The 18,255-nt window shown below is 42.1% G+C and overlaps 1 protein-coding gene across 1 annotated transcript; it reads right to left on the bottom strand.

Annotated features, from left to right (window-relative positions):
* Positions 1-9,641: 9,641 nt before the first annotated feature.
* Positions 9,642-16,397, bottom strand: LOC143114962 (uncharacterized). The gene is made up of 5 exons (XM_076276805.1): positions 15,937-16,397; positions 12,326-12,810; positions 11,853-12,015; positions 10,622-11,042; positions 9,642-10,416 (listed from the first exon to the last, which is right to left on the bottom strand). Exons 1-4 carry the CDS (start codon positions 16,210-16,212, stop codon positions 10,623-10,625), a joined length of 1,344 nt encoding a protein of 447 aa, XP_076132920.1. The 5' UTR covers positions 16,213-16,397; the 3' UTR covers positions 9,642-10,416; position 10,622.
* Between the last annotated feature and the right edge of the window lie 1,858 nt (positions 16,398-18,255).

Below are 18,255 nucleotides of genomic sequence, written 5' to 3'. Positions count from 1 at the left end.
AGAGAGAGAGACCAAATGCTTTCCTCTAAAAGTGAACTCAGTCGACCCAGGTTGAGGAGATAGGCCTTGAGAGACTTGTTTGAAGCCGTGCAGCTCGGCTGGCTTGCCAGAGCTCTTTGGAGCCGTACGGAGGGCGTGGGCCGAGTGGACTGTTGTTCCTTTATGATTTTCCACATGGAACATTCGCATCACGGGGAGAGTGTGGCCAAGGTCGGCTCCGGTCTCCACTCCACTCCGCTCCGCTCGCTCTCGCTTGGGCCATAGAAGAACAGAACCTTATCTCCATCCCTGCAGCTGCACTCGGGTTGGGCAAGGCCGCAGCTCCTGCAGCAAGTTGCACACCGGTGGACTGGCGGAGGGTTTTCATCCACACCAAGTTGTTCTCAAGGTCCGCTGTGTGCATATTTCAAGGTGTTTCCTTTCTCCTGCTCTTTTATATCATTTCAAACTAGATCATTCTCCTTTCTCCCTGGCTGCTTCCCTTTGGGCCTTCATATTTATTTCACAGCACAAAAGAACAAGAAAAAGACAGAGGGAACGGGCAGCAGAGGCACAGGAAGACATTTTGACATCTTAATCGCATCCTGTGGGAAAGGGAAATGCTCATCTTCTGAGAGAATAGTCTTTCTAATCTCCTTTAAGAAGCTAGCCTGACGAGCCAGACCCACATTAAAATGTAGGGTCTGGGCACTCACCGTTCGCAATGCTCAGTCCGAGGGGCGGGATAATCGGTTGTCTTTCAAATTCCCTCTGCACGCAATAGGACAGCGCTATGAGTCCCATGCGTTCCAAGCGGAGCTAGTTGCCTAGTTCAAACTTTTGTCAACTAAATAAAAGCTTAACTAGTGTCACACTGTTCGCCAACAGCAACATTATCTTATTTGTTTTCAACTAGCAGGGAATTCAAGCCAAACCGTTGCAACTCTGCCATCAGTCATTATGTTAACGACTCTATACATGATTTGATTGGCCTGACAGAAGTTTAATTTTTCGAGCTCACAAGCGGAGAGTTGCTAGACTAGCCCTGGAAGCAAATGTAATTTGCTGCCGCTAGGGTGCGTCTAGATTTCTAGGCTATTAAGAAGCAGCACCACTGCACTCAAACTCACAACATTTCAGACAAAACTAGCACTAACATATTTTGTCCCTTCTCTCACCTGGTAGTCCATAATGGTTTCAATTAGCCCACTTGTGCACACTGTCTATGGCTTATGTACAGATAGCCAACAACCATAGCTGCAATATACATTTGTGTCTAGTTCTTGAACAGCAGAGGGCATACCTTACTATCGTCATAAGCAGCCAGCAAAGGACAATTCATCATGTTTCCACAGAGGTGATTATCTCGGACAAATATAGGCTGCTGCATCACTACAGAGCCTGCTCATATTACCCACCGGGCTCTGTGGAGTACCAGACTGAAAACAGCTGAAGATTAAAAAAAAAAAAAAAAAAACATTCACTGAAAACTGAAAACGCCTCTGCAAAAATCCCCTTTCCCCTGCCTCTCATTCCTGCTAAAACTACACACGTGCTGAAACCAATCACACGGAAGTACATGATCTTCCTGCTTTCATGCTAATGGTCTTCCTGCCACTGTTTGGATTTTTGATACCCTAAAAATATCCCACCTCTCCTTCTCTCCCCGCCCTCTCCATCCACCACCATGTGTATTTCAAGGTGGGCTCTCTGGGTCACGCAGGGTGCAGGAAGGAATTATGATCTAATCGTTCTCATATTGCCAGGCCGTGCTTTCTGGTTGAGCTGAAAGGGACCTTTTGCCTTTGGCTTCGTTTCTAGTAGCGACTGCCTGACGCAGCTCCAAGCACATATTTAGTTCCCAGCCAATGGATGCCAGTATATTTAATATCTATAAGTCAAGGATTGAGCAGCATGTCGTATCAGCAATTACAAAGGTCAGAAGGAAAAGCAAGACATGCTGTACTGGCCATTTTTTTTCATTGGGTGATTGCTTTAGACAAGTTCAAGGCATGGCTGTAAAGGTACAAGGCCAATGCTGAGATGAGAGGAGCCAGTTAGTTTCTCCCTACATGGTATGGAATGCTAAGATACCTCTGCCATGTGATCTATGCGGGAGAAAAGGAAGAGAGTTTTGCCGAAGAGAGTAAAAGCTACTGGTACCACTATCTGCCTGGAAGATTCTGGAGAAAAAAAAAAAAAACAACTCAGAACAACTCAGATGTGATGAAATTCTATCCGTGACACAGTCATCACCAGCTGTTCCCTGTCATAAAATAAAGCACGCTGTGAAGTACACAACAACATCAAGTTTTCATGCTCACTATCCCTGCCATTTGTGTCTGACAACATGAAAATATAATGACTAAAATCCTCAGTCACTACACTTGTCTGTCTAATGCTTGCATCAGCCAGAAGTTACAACTAAAAATATGAACCTGAACATCCAACCGTCACACAAGTACCTGAAGCAAGTCAAACCCTGACTGATACTAACATAGGGAATACTCCAAGGCCAATCTATTTTTAGAATGACACATGAGCATATCTAAATGTCTATATAAGAGTGACAGTGCAGTGCTCACTATTGTACATTTGAAAATGAGTTCTAAGGTCCCATGATAAAGCAAATTGAACTCCTTAGCTGCTTATTGCAAGCCTCCGCATGAGTTCACAGATGACTCATCTCATCTGGGTTTTACTCTAAAAACATCTATTTCCTTGCCTTGAGTCATTTAGATGGTTCTAGCCATATTAACAGTGACTTGCTCAAGATCACACAGTCGGGTCATTATATCCTCCACTTCACGGTTCGGGTGTCTGTGGCCTATTTATGTGCAGGGGCACACTTGATGGAAGAAGAAAGCATTCAGGGCAGCAAGAGAGATATGCTCCTTTTGCATAATACAGATGTCTACAGATGTTTTAATGGCTTGTGAACTTGTTAGCCATGACTCAGTCTTCCAGGAGGCTCATTATTCCATCCTGACTTGCTGTAGTCTGTCAAGCTTGTGATTTCTAGTGTGCAGGTGACAGTACACCACTTATTATAGAACACCAAAAATAATTTCACCATACGACTCTGTCTGTGTGATGCACAATGTCACGATTAATAAATTAAGTATGGTCAGATCTAGAAATGCTGGGCATCCTGGAGGTCTTGCTGTTGTTATAGAACAATTGTGACATTCACAATCATACTTTTGGTCCTCTTCAGATGTGATATATTGAAATACAACAATAGCATACACATTTATACTCAGACATTACCTGTGCGTAGAGTTTGAGTCTATAATACAACAGCCAATATGTTTTCCAGCCCAGTTTGTCCAAACACAGAGATTTTATAGAGTATTTTAACTCCATCTAGTGGCCAATATGAAAAATGGTCATACCATGGAATACTTCAACAAAACAATGTTTCAACATATTTGATGTTATGGTATTGACAGCACAAGTACCTTTGCAATCTGGTAACAGGCCTGAGCTGTTGTGAAGTTGTCTGTCTTCTCCTGAGCAGCATTGAGAAGGTCAAGGGTACCCATAGGGTTCTCATTCTCATCTCTCCAATCAATACCTAAGAACAGCAGCATTAAGCAACATAAAAACAAAATTAACAATAGACAATATATTTAAGATTTTAACTAGATGCAATGCATTAACATTGATTGACATTTAGGGTAATGTCAAATTCCATAGCTGCAAACATCTGTTAAACTGCTGAAGGAGTGCTGATTTCTTCTGAGCTGAGACAGTGGAGCACATTGACTCAGACAGAACAAGTAACCTCCCTGATCAGAGAGCAGGTGACCTGCTGCAGAATGTGATGGTATGGAATGTTAAGAAAAACATTTTGGGTTTATAGTATATCTAATGGACTATAAGGCCCTGCCTGTAGGTCTGTGTGAGGCCCCTCTGGTTCTGTGAGCCGCTCTACTCTACTTCTCCTCTGGGACACTAGCATGCCTGTGGGTTGAGGTGAGGGTGGAATGCTGTGTGGAAGAGTAGGAATAACCTGTACTCATGTCTGACAGAGTGCCACCGCTATGGCTGAGCATGTGCTCTGAGTGCTGTACCAGTGAGTCAGGCTGTTGTAAATTGCTGTCAGGGAACAGGTTTGAAGGTCGGGTAAGTGACTGCTCTTACCTGCTATTACATCATGCTAATTAGTTTGCAAGAGGTGACGGGCGATGTAGAAGGTGCCTCATATGTGTGTTGTTCACTGATTCAAACAATGTAACTATGTAACAATTTTCCATGTTTTACATTTATAAACAAGCTTAAAGGTATTAAGGCTTATGTAAGAAAAATATTTCAATTAATTATAAAATGGCCCTGATATGTCACTAGACATTAAGAAATCATGTTCATTTCAAATACTTATATCACTGACAACAGTAGTCCAGCCAGGATATTGTCATTTAAAAAGTGAAGTTGCAGCCCTCAACTGATGTTGATGTTGTGTTTTGTCATGTCATGTTGTGTTTTGGCCTGATGTGCCACCCTCCACCTATCTACTAATCACGAAGTCAGTGTTTCGCCATCAGGGTTGGCAACCTCGAGTCAGGGGGGAGGGGGAGGGGATACACTGCTCTTCAGTATTTTGAAAGTGATTGCAGTACCATTTTTTGCCACAATCTTACATATGGTTCCTTTAAAGCAACTACTTTTTGGTATAATCTTCAAATGTATTTTAATGGTAGGCCTATATGGTAGTTCTGTACAGATCATCGTGCTGAAATGTAGGCCTACAGTATGAATAGCCTTATTAGCACATCACCACCACCAACCATTCATCAAAAGATGCTAGTTAGCATGTTATCAACCTTATTAACAATGCCAAGTAGCCTGTTTCTAAGGTTTTTGCAAGCCTTTTCAGATACTTGCATGGTTTGTTTTAGACCAACCTGATAATGCTGCTGTAAAGTACTTACTGCCTGAAGCAGTGTTGTCTGTGTCTGATGCATGATGGGAAGCTGTAGAATACTCAGTCTCCAAACACACACGAGCCCTCCGATTTCCCAGCTTGAAAACAAAATGGGTTTTCGTCACTGACTCAAAAGCACATGAAATATTTCAGTAATGTGCAGTTTAGGTAACATAATTAGAGTAATTTCAAGATATGTCCTCAGTAGAAATAAACGGCAATTGACACATTTTATTTAGTGTGTCCTCTCTAATGCAATTAAAAATGTTTTCTATTTGCAAACAAACCCTGATATATCAAAAACCCTTAACCCACAGAACCTCTCTGGATAGCACATTTACCTATTCAAAACAACTCAAACACATGTTAAACAAAATAAAACTGCAATTTTGACGGGATTGTGGTGGAATCCCACTCTGCTAAGAAGTCATTCTGATAATGCATTATTTGTGTTTTTAAAGATGTACTGGTGGACATAGGCTACAGCTGAAAACAGGATCAACCTACAGGGTGGAACTCAACATAAAACAAAATGATGACACAATGCCAGTGGGTGATATAGTGATGCCTGGCACCCCACTTACCTCATCTAAATCTGTGCTCCACTGGGAGCTGCTGGCATCACACTCGGTCACACGCGGTAAGATGGGCAGAGGGAGTCGGTCATCTCCCGTCTCTCTCTTCTGCAGGTGCACTCCACCGAGGTACCTGCTGCTCACATCAGGGTGTCCAGGGTCCAGGGTCTTCTTGGCCTCTTTTAACTCTGCTAGTGTCACTCCCTAGGTTAGTGGCAAAACAACTCGTCAGATGACATCTCTTATGTAGAGTATGTCGACGTTAAAACTTCAAATAGATCACTTTGCATTATAATGTACCTGGGTTGATCTTCGAGTCTGCCTTGCATGGCGAGACTTTGCCTTTCTTTGAGATTCAGCCTCATCATCCCTGACTGGAGCCAGATATGACCTGGAAGCAGACAGTTAGAGTCATTTGACACTGTTGAGCAAAATCTGAAGTTGTCTAAATTCTATCTTTGCAATGTAAATTGTTCTCATAGGGTTTTATATATATATATATATATATATATATATATTGTTTACAGCATATGATTACTGCAATAGCTTATGCATTCTTGTTTGTTTTCCTCAATTTACCCAGCATCTTTTTTATTCAGGAGTTTGATTGATGCAACTAGTTTACATATTTTCCAGTTCCAGTTCAGTTACAATCACCTATTCACAGCAGGCACATCTCACAAAAGGTATGACAATACTGTACATGACCATATTCAACCTGAGCCTAAGACAAAGCTTGAACGTCAAACTATTCATAGAACTGGGAAAGGATATTCTTAGTATGCATGTAACAAATTCAGTGGGATGAAGCTTCAGGGTTCAAATCTGGCCATCGCCGCCTCATATCACCGTATACACCACACTGTCACCTTCTGAAGACTATATATCACCAGCTGACTTCCTGGTGCCCTCTGACACACTGACACTGACACTTGGCATACTAATGGAAGATATGATGAGAATGAAGAATGTTGACCAGCGTGTGGTGTCATGAGACACATTAGCATGTTGCACTGCTAACAGTGATTCTAGATAGCACAATGAAAACACCATAGACAAAGTTCTTTGTTTTTAAGGGAAGGAGTTGCAATTATCTTACCATTACAGACTGATTTGATTAACTTTCCTGTTACAATATTATTGACAACCGACTTGTGCAAAAAGTTATGATTGTGTCGTACATTCTCATCCCATTATGGGGAGATCAGAAAATTAGAAAATGCAAAGTCAGGGCTTAACCCATAGCTGTCTAACTGAATGAGAAAAGAATATCAGTGTACAGCAGACCAGTGTTTGAACACTTGCTTTTGTTCTAACCACTTTACATGTCCTGCTCACACATACACTCACACAAATAGCTCAGTCAGATCTTGTTACAGCTGCAGCATGGAGAAAGTAGTATGTGTTTGGGTGTGTGTGTATGTGTGTGTGTGTGTGTGTGTCTGTGTGTGTGGTTAAACAACAGACACCAGTTCAAGAGAAGACTATTGTAGAACATTAGTTAAATAGAATTTAAAATCCATCAGGTGACATTGTATAATACTGTACATTACACAGTGATGTATTAGCAGTGAGCATGTAAGCATTTTTTCAGACAAATCAAGGACATTTTTGTCTAACACTGAGTCTTGTATGGCCTTTTCTGTCTTTCCAGCTTGGAGGCACAGCGTTCACAACTCAGAGTAAGACAAAAAAATAAATTTTTCCCCACAGGTCACATTTCCTATGTGCAAGCTGTTAGTGCACATAATTGATGACCACTCAATGACATCCTAACGGTTGGAACCCTTAGACCCACAGTAACCAGAAGAGCTGAGAAAGCATTTTGTCTAATGGCCGTCCTACTCTATTGAGAAAGTTTCTCCTTCCTGACCCGTCTCGTGCTGCAAATCGATCCATCCCATGGTAGCAAACACCCGAGCACTCGAGTCCTGGTAATCCTAAACCCACATGATCTTTCCTGCAACTTTGCTTTGGCAATGACAACTAAAACCAAATCATTGATATTTTAGGAAGACTTGAGATAATATTTTCATGACAATTTTAGCAGTATAAAAATAATCCATATCAGTCCATCGAACAGACATCAGTCATGGTAGCATGGCACAACACAAAACACTCTGAGATGGCATAGTACACTATGCATAGGATGACAGTATTTAAGTAGTACCAACTAGTCACACAAAGTCCTATACACAGCAGTACACCATTTGCCAAACAAACACATAAAAATGCATAAAAACACAGTATTTCATATAGTATGTTACCTCGGTAAGCAAGCTTGCATGGTCCAGGTATGAGTTTACAAGAGGCTGCCTGGCACTATCACTGAAGGGGTGAGCTCTCGTGTGAGACTGCAGCGCTGATCAGAATGGGCAAATGGGCAAAACAGCCTGACTAAGCATGAGCCACTGATTTAAAGAGAGGAGAGATTGAGAGAGGAGGTATTGAGAGAGAGAGGGAGAGGGAAAGAGGGAAAAGAGAGAGAGAGAGAGAGCGGGGCGGGGGAGAGGGGAAAGGATGAGAGAAAGGAGGGGCTGTTGTATCTTTCATACGTTTGCTGTTAGTCAGTTAGTTGAGATTTGCTGTTACATACAGTACATCTGAATATGTACTTCCATGACTACGGCATATGGTCATTGACAAGTATGTAATTGTAAAGATAAATCTGATAGCAAAACGTAAAAAAAATCCCTCTTGAAAATAAGAGGACATTTCATTTTCATAGTCTTTTTCCAGAGCCAGTAAGCTGTTATAATGTCCCTACAGCAAAGCCATAATCTACAGACAGCAAATCCCTGATGGCGAAATAGAAGAGACACATACACTGGAAACATCATCTGACAGAGTTATTCCCATTTTTCCCAATTTATGAACCTATTCCAACCTCTACAGTAATGGCCCACTATTACACACTTCCACAGGAGGTCCTGTCAGGGGACTTGAACCTCCCTGCTAAGAGGTAGAGACTAACACCATTATCTGATCTTCTGTTGGAAAGCGAGTGGGGAAAAATCATTCTGACCACTTTGCACCCACAGAGAGTACAATGCACATGAATGTTTTTCCATCACCTTTCCAAAAGAGTCAGTGTATCAGCAGTTAAAACATTTTGTACACATTTTCTAACCCATCAATATTGCCAACACTAAGTATCACATGGGAAGATGAACGAACAGTGTACATTATATTCTGTCCAACACACATGCACTTCCACAGCATCAGAGCAGATTAAAAATGCATAGGAGGAGAAAGGGCAAGTCAAATATCTCCTAAAATAGCAGCATGTTTAAAAATAAAAGAGGTCTTCTGGAGGTCTCCAAACATTTTGGTTGTGAACAGCAGTATAATCTGTTTTTTAAGTGGCGCTTTCAGTCAGATCAGAATCAGTCAGAATAATCTACTGTTCCTGCTACATGTAGATCTACAGTATATATCAAAGCACCCTTAACCATTAGAACTAGCATGCTACTTGTCTGAGGGGTAAAATGTAATAATCGGTCCTCTGTGATGCAATGGCATAATGCTTCATCTGCCTATGCTGCCACATCATGTGGCACTTAAACAATTACCCACAGGAACATAGAATCAATGATGACATACACATTTGCTTATTTTCATCTGCAATATTGTATTCATTTGCGCAATTTCAAGAGCATTCTATTGACAAATACAGTAGTTACTGCAGTTGAAGGCGGATGTGGGGTGGGTGATACTGGTGCTGAAGTGGGCCAGGGGAGAGGTGCAAAGGGAATGGAATGTTCTAGGTCTTCATGAAGTGATGTGCAATGGAAGCCTTTCTTCAGGCAACAGGAAATGGCTCTGAAGACATAAAACACGCACATTTCTAAAGCTCAAAAGCTAGACCTTACGCAGATGATACAAGGGGCACATTTTTGAGCAATGTTGCCGGGCAATGTTCCTCATTAGTGTAGTTGCATTTTGCTATTGGGCAACAATTTATTTTATGGAGAACTTTAATCATCTGCAGGCAAATCATCATGATCATCCATCAGAACACATGGTTATGTGGTTGCCCTGCAACATTGTTCAAAAAGTTGGCCCATGTATTATCACCTAAGAGAAGGTGCAGCCTGTTTTAGAGTCATCTTCATGTGTTATAAATAAATACTCTAAGAAATTCAGTCAAGTATTAAAAAGGGGGTGAATCCAGCATTTATTTCAAAACGTTTACATTTTTTCAGACCCAAGATGAAGTGTGCAAAAAGCACCATTTGATAGTGAGCCTGGAGTGAGATCACAGAACATTCTAGAAGTAAGTGAAATCAAAAGACATTAGAACCCATTCTCAGTTAGCGCATCAACCCTTTCCCTTCCTTCCCAATTCCCTTTCTGACATAGAGCTCTCCACCCAGTACTCTTACTTCCTCTACTGTATAAACAAACCTGATAGCACTGGGATGTCATTTCCAAGAGTCTGGGGTGCATCCCGTTCACAAAAAGTGCTCCCCAAAAAGAGACAGAAGGCAAAGTCATTCTCACAAAAACAGCGATCACATTTCATGGGACAGTTTGAAAAAAGTTTGGCGGCAGAAAAAGATACAGTACTCATTTTATCTAAGGGTAGTGCAGTAAAAGTGAAGTGTGATTTTAAAAACTCTAGAAAGACAACTGTGTTGGTATAAAACGTTAAGGCTTACAAGGTTGGTATTGGCACCAGAGTGTCCTGCATATTGTAAAATCCTCTGGCCAAGGTACCCTCCAAAAAAACAAGCCGTTTCTGTTCTGTCTTCGCAAAATGAACCCTCGTATGTGACCTGGTTGCTGTTTGTGAGGAAAACAAAGTTAACGCCTTCTTAACTTCATGTTTTATTGTCCTGCTAGTCTTAAGACACGTGGAACTGCCTATTCTGTCCTCATCACTGGGTTTGGTGGAAGATTCTCCTTGTGAAACCGTGTCCAGATACAGTTACTCTGTTGATGGAAAAATACAGTTAGCTTTAAGTCAGCGTTTTCATACACAATCCATGAACTGTAATCATATGACCATATAAGACGATGAAACAAACCAATAAGCATGCTAGTCCATTGAACTAATGGAAACTACAAATTCTAGAACTTGGATGATAGAATAGCACAACATGGTCACAATGAAACCATTCTCTAGACAGAAACTTACATTATTCTTCTGCAGACATGTCTTCTGCCGGCGGCTCCGGCTCTGCCTCCTCCGCTTCTACCTCTGGTTCTGAAGCTGCCATGTCCTCACTCGTCTCCGCTAACTCTTCTGTAGAAGTAGCAGCAGGAGCAGGCTCCACCTCCTCCGGAGCAGAGGCCTCTTCCACGGCTTCCTGCTCCACTTCCTGCACCACCTCCTCCTCGCCCGCCGAGGCCTCCTCTGCCTCAATCACCGCATTGTCCTCGACGGCCTCCTCGACGGCCTCCTCGACGGCCTCCTCGACGGCCTCCTCGACAGCCTCCTCGACAGCCTCCTCGACAGCCTCTGCTTCTTCGGCTGCTGCCGTTTCTTCAGTCGCTGCAACTGGTGCTTCCTCTGCCTCCACTGCAGGAGCTGCCTCCAGCACACCACCATTTTCCAGCTGGAACACAAAAGAAAGGAGTTCATTTTGATGGTCATAGGATTCATATAATTCCAACTAGCTTCCTAGGCTATTTGTTGTTGTGTGGATCAGATCAGAAAACCCAGCAAACATGCAAGAAAAGCTTTTACGGCATGACCTCACACACAATATCCCTACAAGACACCAGTTAGGACATTATACAAGCTTTTACCAGTGGCAGTGGGGATAATGCTGCTGTGTTTGCAATGTTTAATACATACTTTCTAGGTAGGTTGCACACTAGTTTTGAACTAAAACTCCAGAATGGTTCTGTAATTCAAACGATTTGATCACGTTCAAACTTGCATTTGGGAAAAAGTGAGACAGGCCTATTTGACCCACCATGTGGTATTTTAGTATTAAGGTGTGCATAGTAAGGATGCATGTGGTAGTCACTATGAGACAAGTCACAACTTGCACACGGCAAGATGCTGTGGACTGATCTATGAGTAGTGCCATTCTGGCAGCTAATCTAAAATTGTCCATTTGAGACTTTAGGAGGTAATTAGCCTATTTGCACATTGGAGAAAGAGATTCCAATGGGAAAACACTGAGCCAAAAATAGTGCAGCTGTGCCATGTGTAAAACTCTGCCTAGTATATAAACCTCTATGTTCAAGCTATTTGTAGATATTTTAACAGTACATTTTCCTGATGAATACAATCAACATAGGGATAAATAAAGGAAACCATTCCAAACTCATTAAACAGCATGAAATGCAACCTGAACATGAACTAAGCCTGACAGATGTTTTTGAAGGGACCCAAACAGGAAAGTGACAGTTCTGACCTGGGCCACCTGACTCTGAATGGCCTGTAGCTGGGCCAGGAGCTCGGAGTGAAGATCCTGGGCAGCCTTGCTCTGCTCTTTGAGGCCCGCGTGCATCACACTCAGCTGTTCCTCCACGTTAGCCTGCTGTGACCGCTGCACCCCCTCGGCCTCCAGTAACGCTCTGCTCAGCAAGCACAGGAAAGCGCAAAATGACTTACAAGACACACACACGTGTGTAACTAAATTAAAGGCACTGATGAAATGCAAGTCGGAGTACAGACACAGTAGTTGACACCTGATAAACCAGGTGATCAGGAACTAGAAATCCATCAGGCAAATAGTAACTGACACAAACATGCAAGATCCGGTTCTTGTGAATGCCAGGAAGGAAAGATAATACAAGACTTACACATATAACAAGGTTTCCTCTTCAAGACCATAAAGGTCATTTAAACTTAAGCAACTTGTTTGCATTAGCTTAGACTACTTACTTCACGCCTGCAATATCTTGAGTGCTGGTTTCCAGTTCAGCCTGCTGTGCAGCAAGCAGCTCGTTCAGGCCTTGAAGCTTAGCAGCTTGGTCCTCCAGTTGGGCACCAAGGGCCCCAATGGAGGCCGTCCTGTCGTCCACCTTCGCCTCACTAGCCGACAGGCTCCCTGAGAGGTTCTCCAAGTTCTGGGCCAGCTCTGCGCTCACCCCAGCTAGTCCTTGCACTTGTTGCTTGATGGCCTCGAACTCCTGGCTCTGCTCGCTGAGCGTGGCCTCCAGCTGGGCCAACTGATCAGACGAGACGGTGGCCTGCTGCATCTCCGCTAACCGGGCCTTCATCTCGGTGTGCAGGGACAGAACCTGGGCGGGCAGGTCCGATGTCTTGAGCTGCTCGGCCGTGGCTAGGGCCATACCCACTTGTTTCTGGGCCAGAGAGTAAGACTCCTCCAACGAGTGCAAGCGCTGCTCAATGCCCTCCATGCCATGCTGAGTCATCAAACAGAAACAGAAATAAGGAATAAGGAAAAAATAAACACTAACTTATGTATAGGAACGTCACATATTACCAACCCTCACGTATGTCCAACCTCTTATGTGTATGTGTCACTTAAAATTCATTTCTATACAAACCAAGACGGCATATTCCTATAGAAACGCAAGCACCCACACCATAAGTTTATCTTAATTAGCTATGCACCAAAAATTACATTTTACCGTGACTCGAAGAGCTGTAAACAGTGTTGTAAGGCTGCGTGTACAAATCCGCTTGGAGCTCCAGTGGAATTTTAAATTGTGACGACGAGAATTCTTGGGCTAACCGTTGATGTGCAGTGAGAAAGGTTGGGAATAAGTACTCACCAGCCCAGCACTAAACTCCGAGCGTGGTAAACAAAATCGGATATTTCAGGCAGTAAAAGCCCCGGTAAGAACCAAACTAGATTTTGTTCAAATCTACACACCTATGGCTACTGAAAAATGTAAGGTTCATTTAACAAATGTTATTTTGAAGTATTAAAAAACATCGTTGTTTTAGAATTTTTGAACGAAATGGTTGGTAATTAGCACGTTTATGATAATTCTGTAATATTGCAAAACCAAATGTCCTAATAACAATGTGATCATTTCACATAGTCAACTAATATACCTTGCAAATATATGACCAATATGTTAATATGAGGAAGTCGTGTTCCATTGGCAAACATTGGAGTCACTTTTTGCCCAGTGTTAGGCCACAGGAACTCTCTCCTTCCATTTGAATTCATCTGCAAACTGGCAGAGTGATCTGACAAAGCAAGTAGGTCAATTATGCTTTGCAGTCACCAGGGCCAAAACCAAGTCCAAAACTAAATGAAGACTAACACAGCTGCTGTATGTGAGTGCGGCTACATTTGACATGATGGGACCACGGAGTAAACATACTGAATAAGGGTCTTGCATCATGGAGCATAGGCTACAACACACAAATATGACTACTACTGGGCAAGCCCTATTGACAGAATGTACAGTAGTCATTCATTGTGGTTTTCTTTTGTCAGGCATAAAAAATCTGAAAGGAAAACCTCAAACAAAGCATATTTCCACTTAGATCAGGGGTGTATTCCAAGTAGGTGGTTAAGTGACAGATCTGGGTTAACCCAGAGGAAGTGGTCAACCTTCTAATAGAAGAACCTTTTGGCTTTGTTTAATTTGGATATTGAATCCCCACACTGTTCTACATGTAATATCAGGTTTACAATTTCCTCTGGGTCATTTTACCTACTGTAGGTATGGTACTAAACCACCTACCGGTACTTGGAATCATGACCTGGGGTGCGTTTCCCAAAACCCATAGTTACAGTAACTAAGCAACTTTGTTGGTTGCAATGCAATTCCCCATTGCCAACCAACTAAGTTGCTAACAGGTTACAGGTAACAGGTTAGCAACTTGTGAAGCGCACCCCTGGACAAGAGCTTCATCCAAAATCTCCGCTAACAGAGAGCCCATTCTAGTTATGTGCTAATAGCCTGTGAGGGATGCTTTTAAATAAGAAACTTCCTAATCATATGCATTATGTGGTGGTATGTGCTGTACATTTATTGTGCACACATTTACAACCGTTTTGCAGTTAATCAAGCTAATGACTATAAAAAACAAAGGGCTCCTCTGTGTCTACCACATTGAATCACACAACATACCTGTTCATATCAAAGGGGATTTCGGAAATTTGACTTGACCAAAAGTGTGTCTGAATGGTTTCAAAATAACACAACCCAAAATAAACCCTTTTCAAAAACAAATTTAAGCAGGTCTCTGATTTAAATATTTTCTTTGTTTCCAATGAACATACCTCACAGTATTGATTCCTGACCCTCTACAGAACATCTCAGTGGTCAACTGTCAAGTAATCTCTCCCATGAACTTCACTTCCCCAAATCTATTGAACTTTAAGGCACCGAAATACATTGTGCAACATATACATCCAACCATGAACGTGACGCATGGTCTTTGCACACTTTTGAATGAGCTTATTTGGTTTGACCTTATTGCCCATCAGTGACATTCACAGTTCATGGAATGGGGCTCCAGGAAGGTTTTGCTGCAAGATGCACAAATAACTTATTGGCAGGAATACAAAGTTCAAGTTGCTGCAATGTGTGTTAGAGGTTTAATGTGCAATCACTAGACAAACACAGTAAAGAGCATGTTCCTAATACATACATGATAAGGTGACAAGGAACCAAATATCATGTGGACTCCATGTTAAAGATCACATGGAGTACCTGGGGTCAGACCAGATAGCAGAAGTGGATTCCATACATGTATTTAGTTTGACACAGGGAAGAAACTGCATGGCAAATCTTTTGGGCAGTATATGATGAAGACAGTATCTAATACTGATGCATTTCATGTCACCAGTGCACTGATGTTGAAGTAAAATAAGGCTTCTCTCTTCAAAGTCTTTGACAAAATGAACATTCACATCTGTGGTAGACAGAGGTCTATTTTTGATCTCTGTTGACAAACTCCTCTCTAAGGACAACTGCCAGCATGGATCAGATATAAATGCTGCTGTAGCTAGGACAGCAAATGTGAGGATTAATAACGTATTAAAGACCTGTAATTTCGCCATTAAGGGGCAGGAAGTGCATTAGACCATATGGTACCTACCCATAGTACAGCCAGATAACTTGTGAGTTGAAATAAACATTCACACACTTTGGAGGCGTGATAGCCTACTCCAGAAATGCCAGCAACTGTGTGACGTTAACGTTAAACCTCCGCGAGTGGTTTAGAAATAGATTCATTTGTGTCACTTTAGTGCCACAGCGGGGGGTGGGGGGAATATGATCGTAGTTTCCCATTGAACGTTCTGATGGGGACAACGTGGATGTCCCGCGAGCGAATAAACACATTTTGACTATGTATCCTACGGGTTTGCACGAAGTTATTATTGACACGCGGGGTGCACAAGTAGAGCACTGAACTACACTGGTCAATCCCACCATGCGCGCTGGGAACTCAATGTTCTATTTACAATCACTGGACACAGTTTAATGCCCAGTAACTTATTTGCGACTCAGATGTCGGCTGATTTCATTTGGATGTGTTTAAGGGGTCCTAACCTTACTTACCTTCTCGGTTGACTTTCGCAATTCCTCCTGGAAAGACTGCAACTTCACCATTTTCATCTGCATGCCCATGAGGTTATCAGTTAAATAGGTTAGTGTTTGCTGCTGCTGGAAGCAGAACCAGCCGACGGTGGCTCCTCCAATAACGATAATGAGAAATAAAACAAGCAACAAAGCAAGGTTGTTTCCTGGCCGCTCCTCTGGTTCCAGAGAGTCATGTTTGTAAGAATTTTCTTCGTGTTTGTTGCTGCTTTTTCCTCTGCGGTGCTTTGCTGTCATCTTAACTCTGTCTTGATTTAAACTGAGGTCAGGGAAGAGCTTGCAGATTAGAGTAGCCTACCTATTTGCTTGCAGGAGCACCGACACGGCCTGGATTTTTTTCAATAAGTGTTTGATCAACTGAATGGAGAGGATAGGCAGAAGGACCTCATGGAGAGGGCATCAGAAAGTACCGAGAAGCAACGAGTGAGGGGGCCGGGTCCTCTGGCACATAAGGAAAAAGGCGTGGCAGCAGAGCTCTGTTACTGGTAGGGAGACATGTATGTAAAGACGTATCATGACCGTGACTGGCTGGTCTGCGCAAAACCATGTGTGTTCTTATCTAATGAAAAAGACACACGTGTTACCACCGACATATATGACGATAATTAACTCCTGCAGCAGCACATGCCTGCAGCGTGGCTATTTCCCCTCACCTAAACTACTGCATACTCACAGCCAGCCTTTAGTGTGTTCTCAGTGGGGGATGATGCGTTTTTGCACCGCATCCTCAGGCATATAACGTCAATTTTCTTAGGTTGTTCTTTAACCCCGGCAGTATCTCCAGAATGAGCCAGCGGGTCTCAGTGCCACTTGAACACAATTTCAAACAGCCTTATTATATGGAAAGAGGAGTCAGTTGAGTTTTCTCAAATATTAGATTTGCCTATCTGAGACTGTTGTAGCCTATTTAATCAATATGTTCTAAGGAGGACACCAACATGATGTTACGACTTTTCTTTCACTGCTAATGAATGCACATTTTATTGTCCTGATTCACTTAGATGAGAGCAGTTAAAATGCAGGTTCAACTTTATTGCAAAACACAATTGATTGGATTGCATAAGGTCATGTGACATTTTCAAAAACACCCACTGCACTCACAACCTGGTAAGAGGTGTGCCATATTAAACACTCAACCACCAAGTCATCAGGATGATATTTCAAGTATGTGGTTTAGTGACTGGGTAGTTCACTAATAATAGGATAACTGTAAATCTCCTATAAGAAGAGCCTTTAGGCTTTGATTTACAAGGCAAATGAAGCCACAATGCTCTCTTATTAGGAAGTTGTGCACTTCCTCTTAGTTAACCCAGTGTTTTTCAACCTTTTTTGTGCCACGGCACACTTTTGACACTTAAAATGTCCCACGGCACACTAAAATCCTGTGTGAAGAAAAAATAAACATACCATAGCCTAAAATTTCAAATAATACACAGATATGGCCTTATTATGGCTTCTATACAAGACCTGCTCAATAAAACAAGCGCCCTCTGTTTCATTTGTAGGTGATCTAATTTAATTGTTGTTATGAACTGGATATGTGATGATTCTGTGAATACTGGATATTGTAGCCTACAATGCCTGCATACCACAAATAGTGCAATCATACAATCAATGAGAGCATGTGTTTATAAATTCTTTGATGCAACAGTTGCTTTTCTGGACCAGTGAGTGACATTTGGGTAATTTTCTGCGGCACACCTGATGATCTCTCACGGCACACTAGTGTGCCCCGGCACAGTGGTTGAAAAACACTGAGTTAACCTACCCAGGCTTCTCACTAAACCACTTACTTTAAATACACCTCCATCTACAGCTGAAAATAAACAACAGTTTTTTTTAATTACAAAGTAGTCTAGGCCTACTCTGTCCTCAATTATAAAAACCTGACGGTCTTCTGAAGCAGTGTAATACTTGCACCTGCCTCTTTCTGTATTCATTCACTGTTTCAACTAGTGTACCATAGACTGTCATATTTTGTCATTTTGATGTCTTTATAAATAACCCAGTAGCTTTCATTTCACTCATTCTCACAACAGACATTTATGTTTCCTTTCGATATATAAAGCAAATAATATTCTCACACTAAATCTGAACTCAATAAATGAGTCAAGCAAAAGCAAAATTATATGAGGTTTGTCTACCTAAACAGAAAAAAAGAAAAGGCAGTATAGCATTAGATATGTACATGTCCTCCAATTAGATCAAATAAACATGCCAATAGTTGTGTGAAGGGTCGATGGGAGCAGTCAGTAGTAGCACAACAATGCTCCCATCCAG

Source organism: Alosa pseudoharengus, unplaced genomic scaffold (assembly GCF_046254945.1).
Source record: "Alosa pseudoharengus isolate Yale_2024_CS ecotype anadromous, Long Island Sound unplaced genomic scaffold, YU_APseudo_1.1 YU_APseudo_1.1_scf_9, whole genome shotgun sequence".
Classification (NCBI taxonomy): Eukaryota; Metazoa; Chordata; class Actinopteri; order Clupeiformes; family Clupeidae; genus Alosa; species Alosa pseudoharengus.
This window is presented reverse-complemented; position numbering and strand designations above follow the sequence as displayed.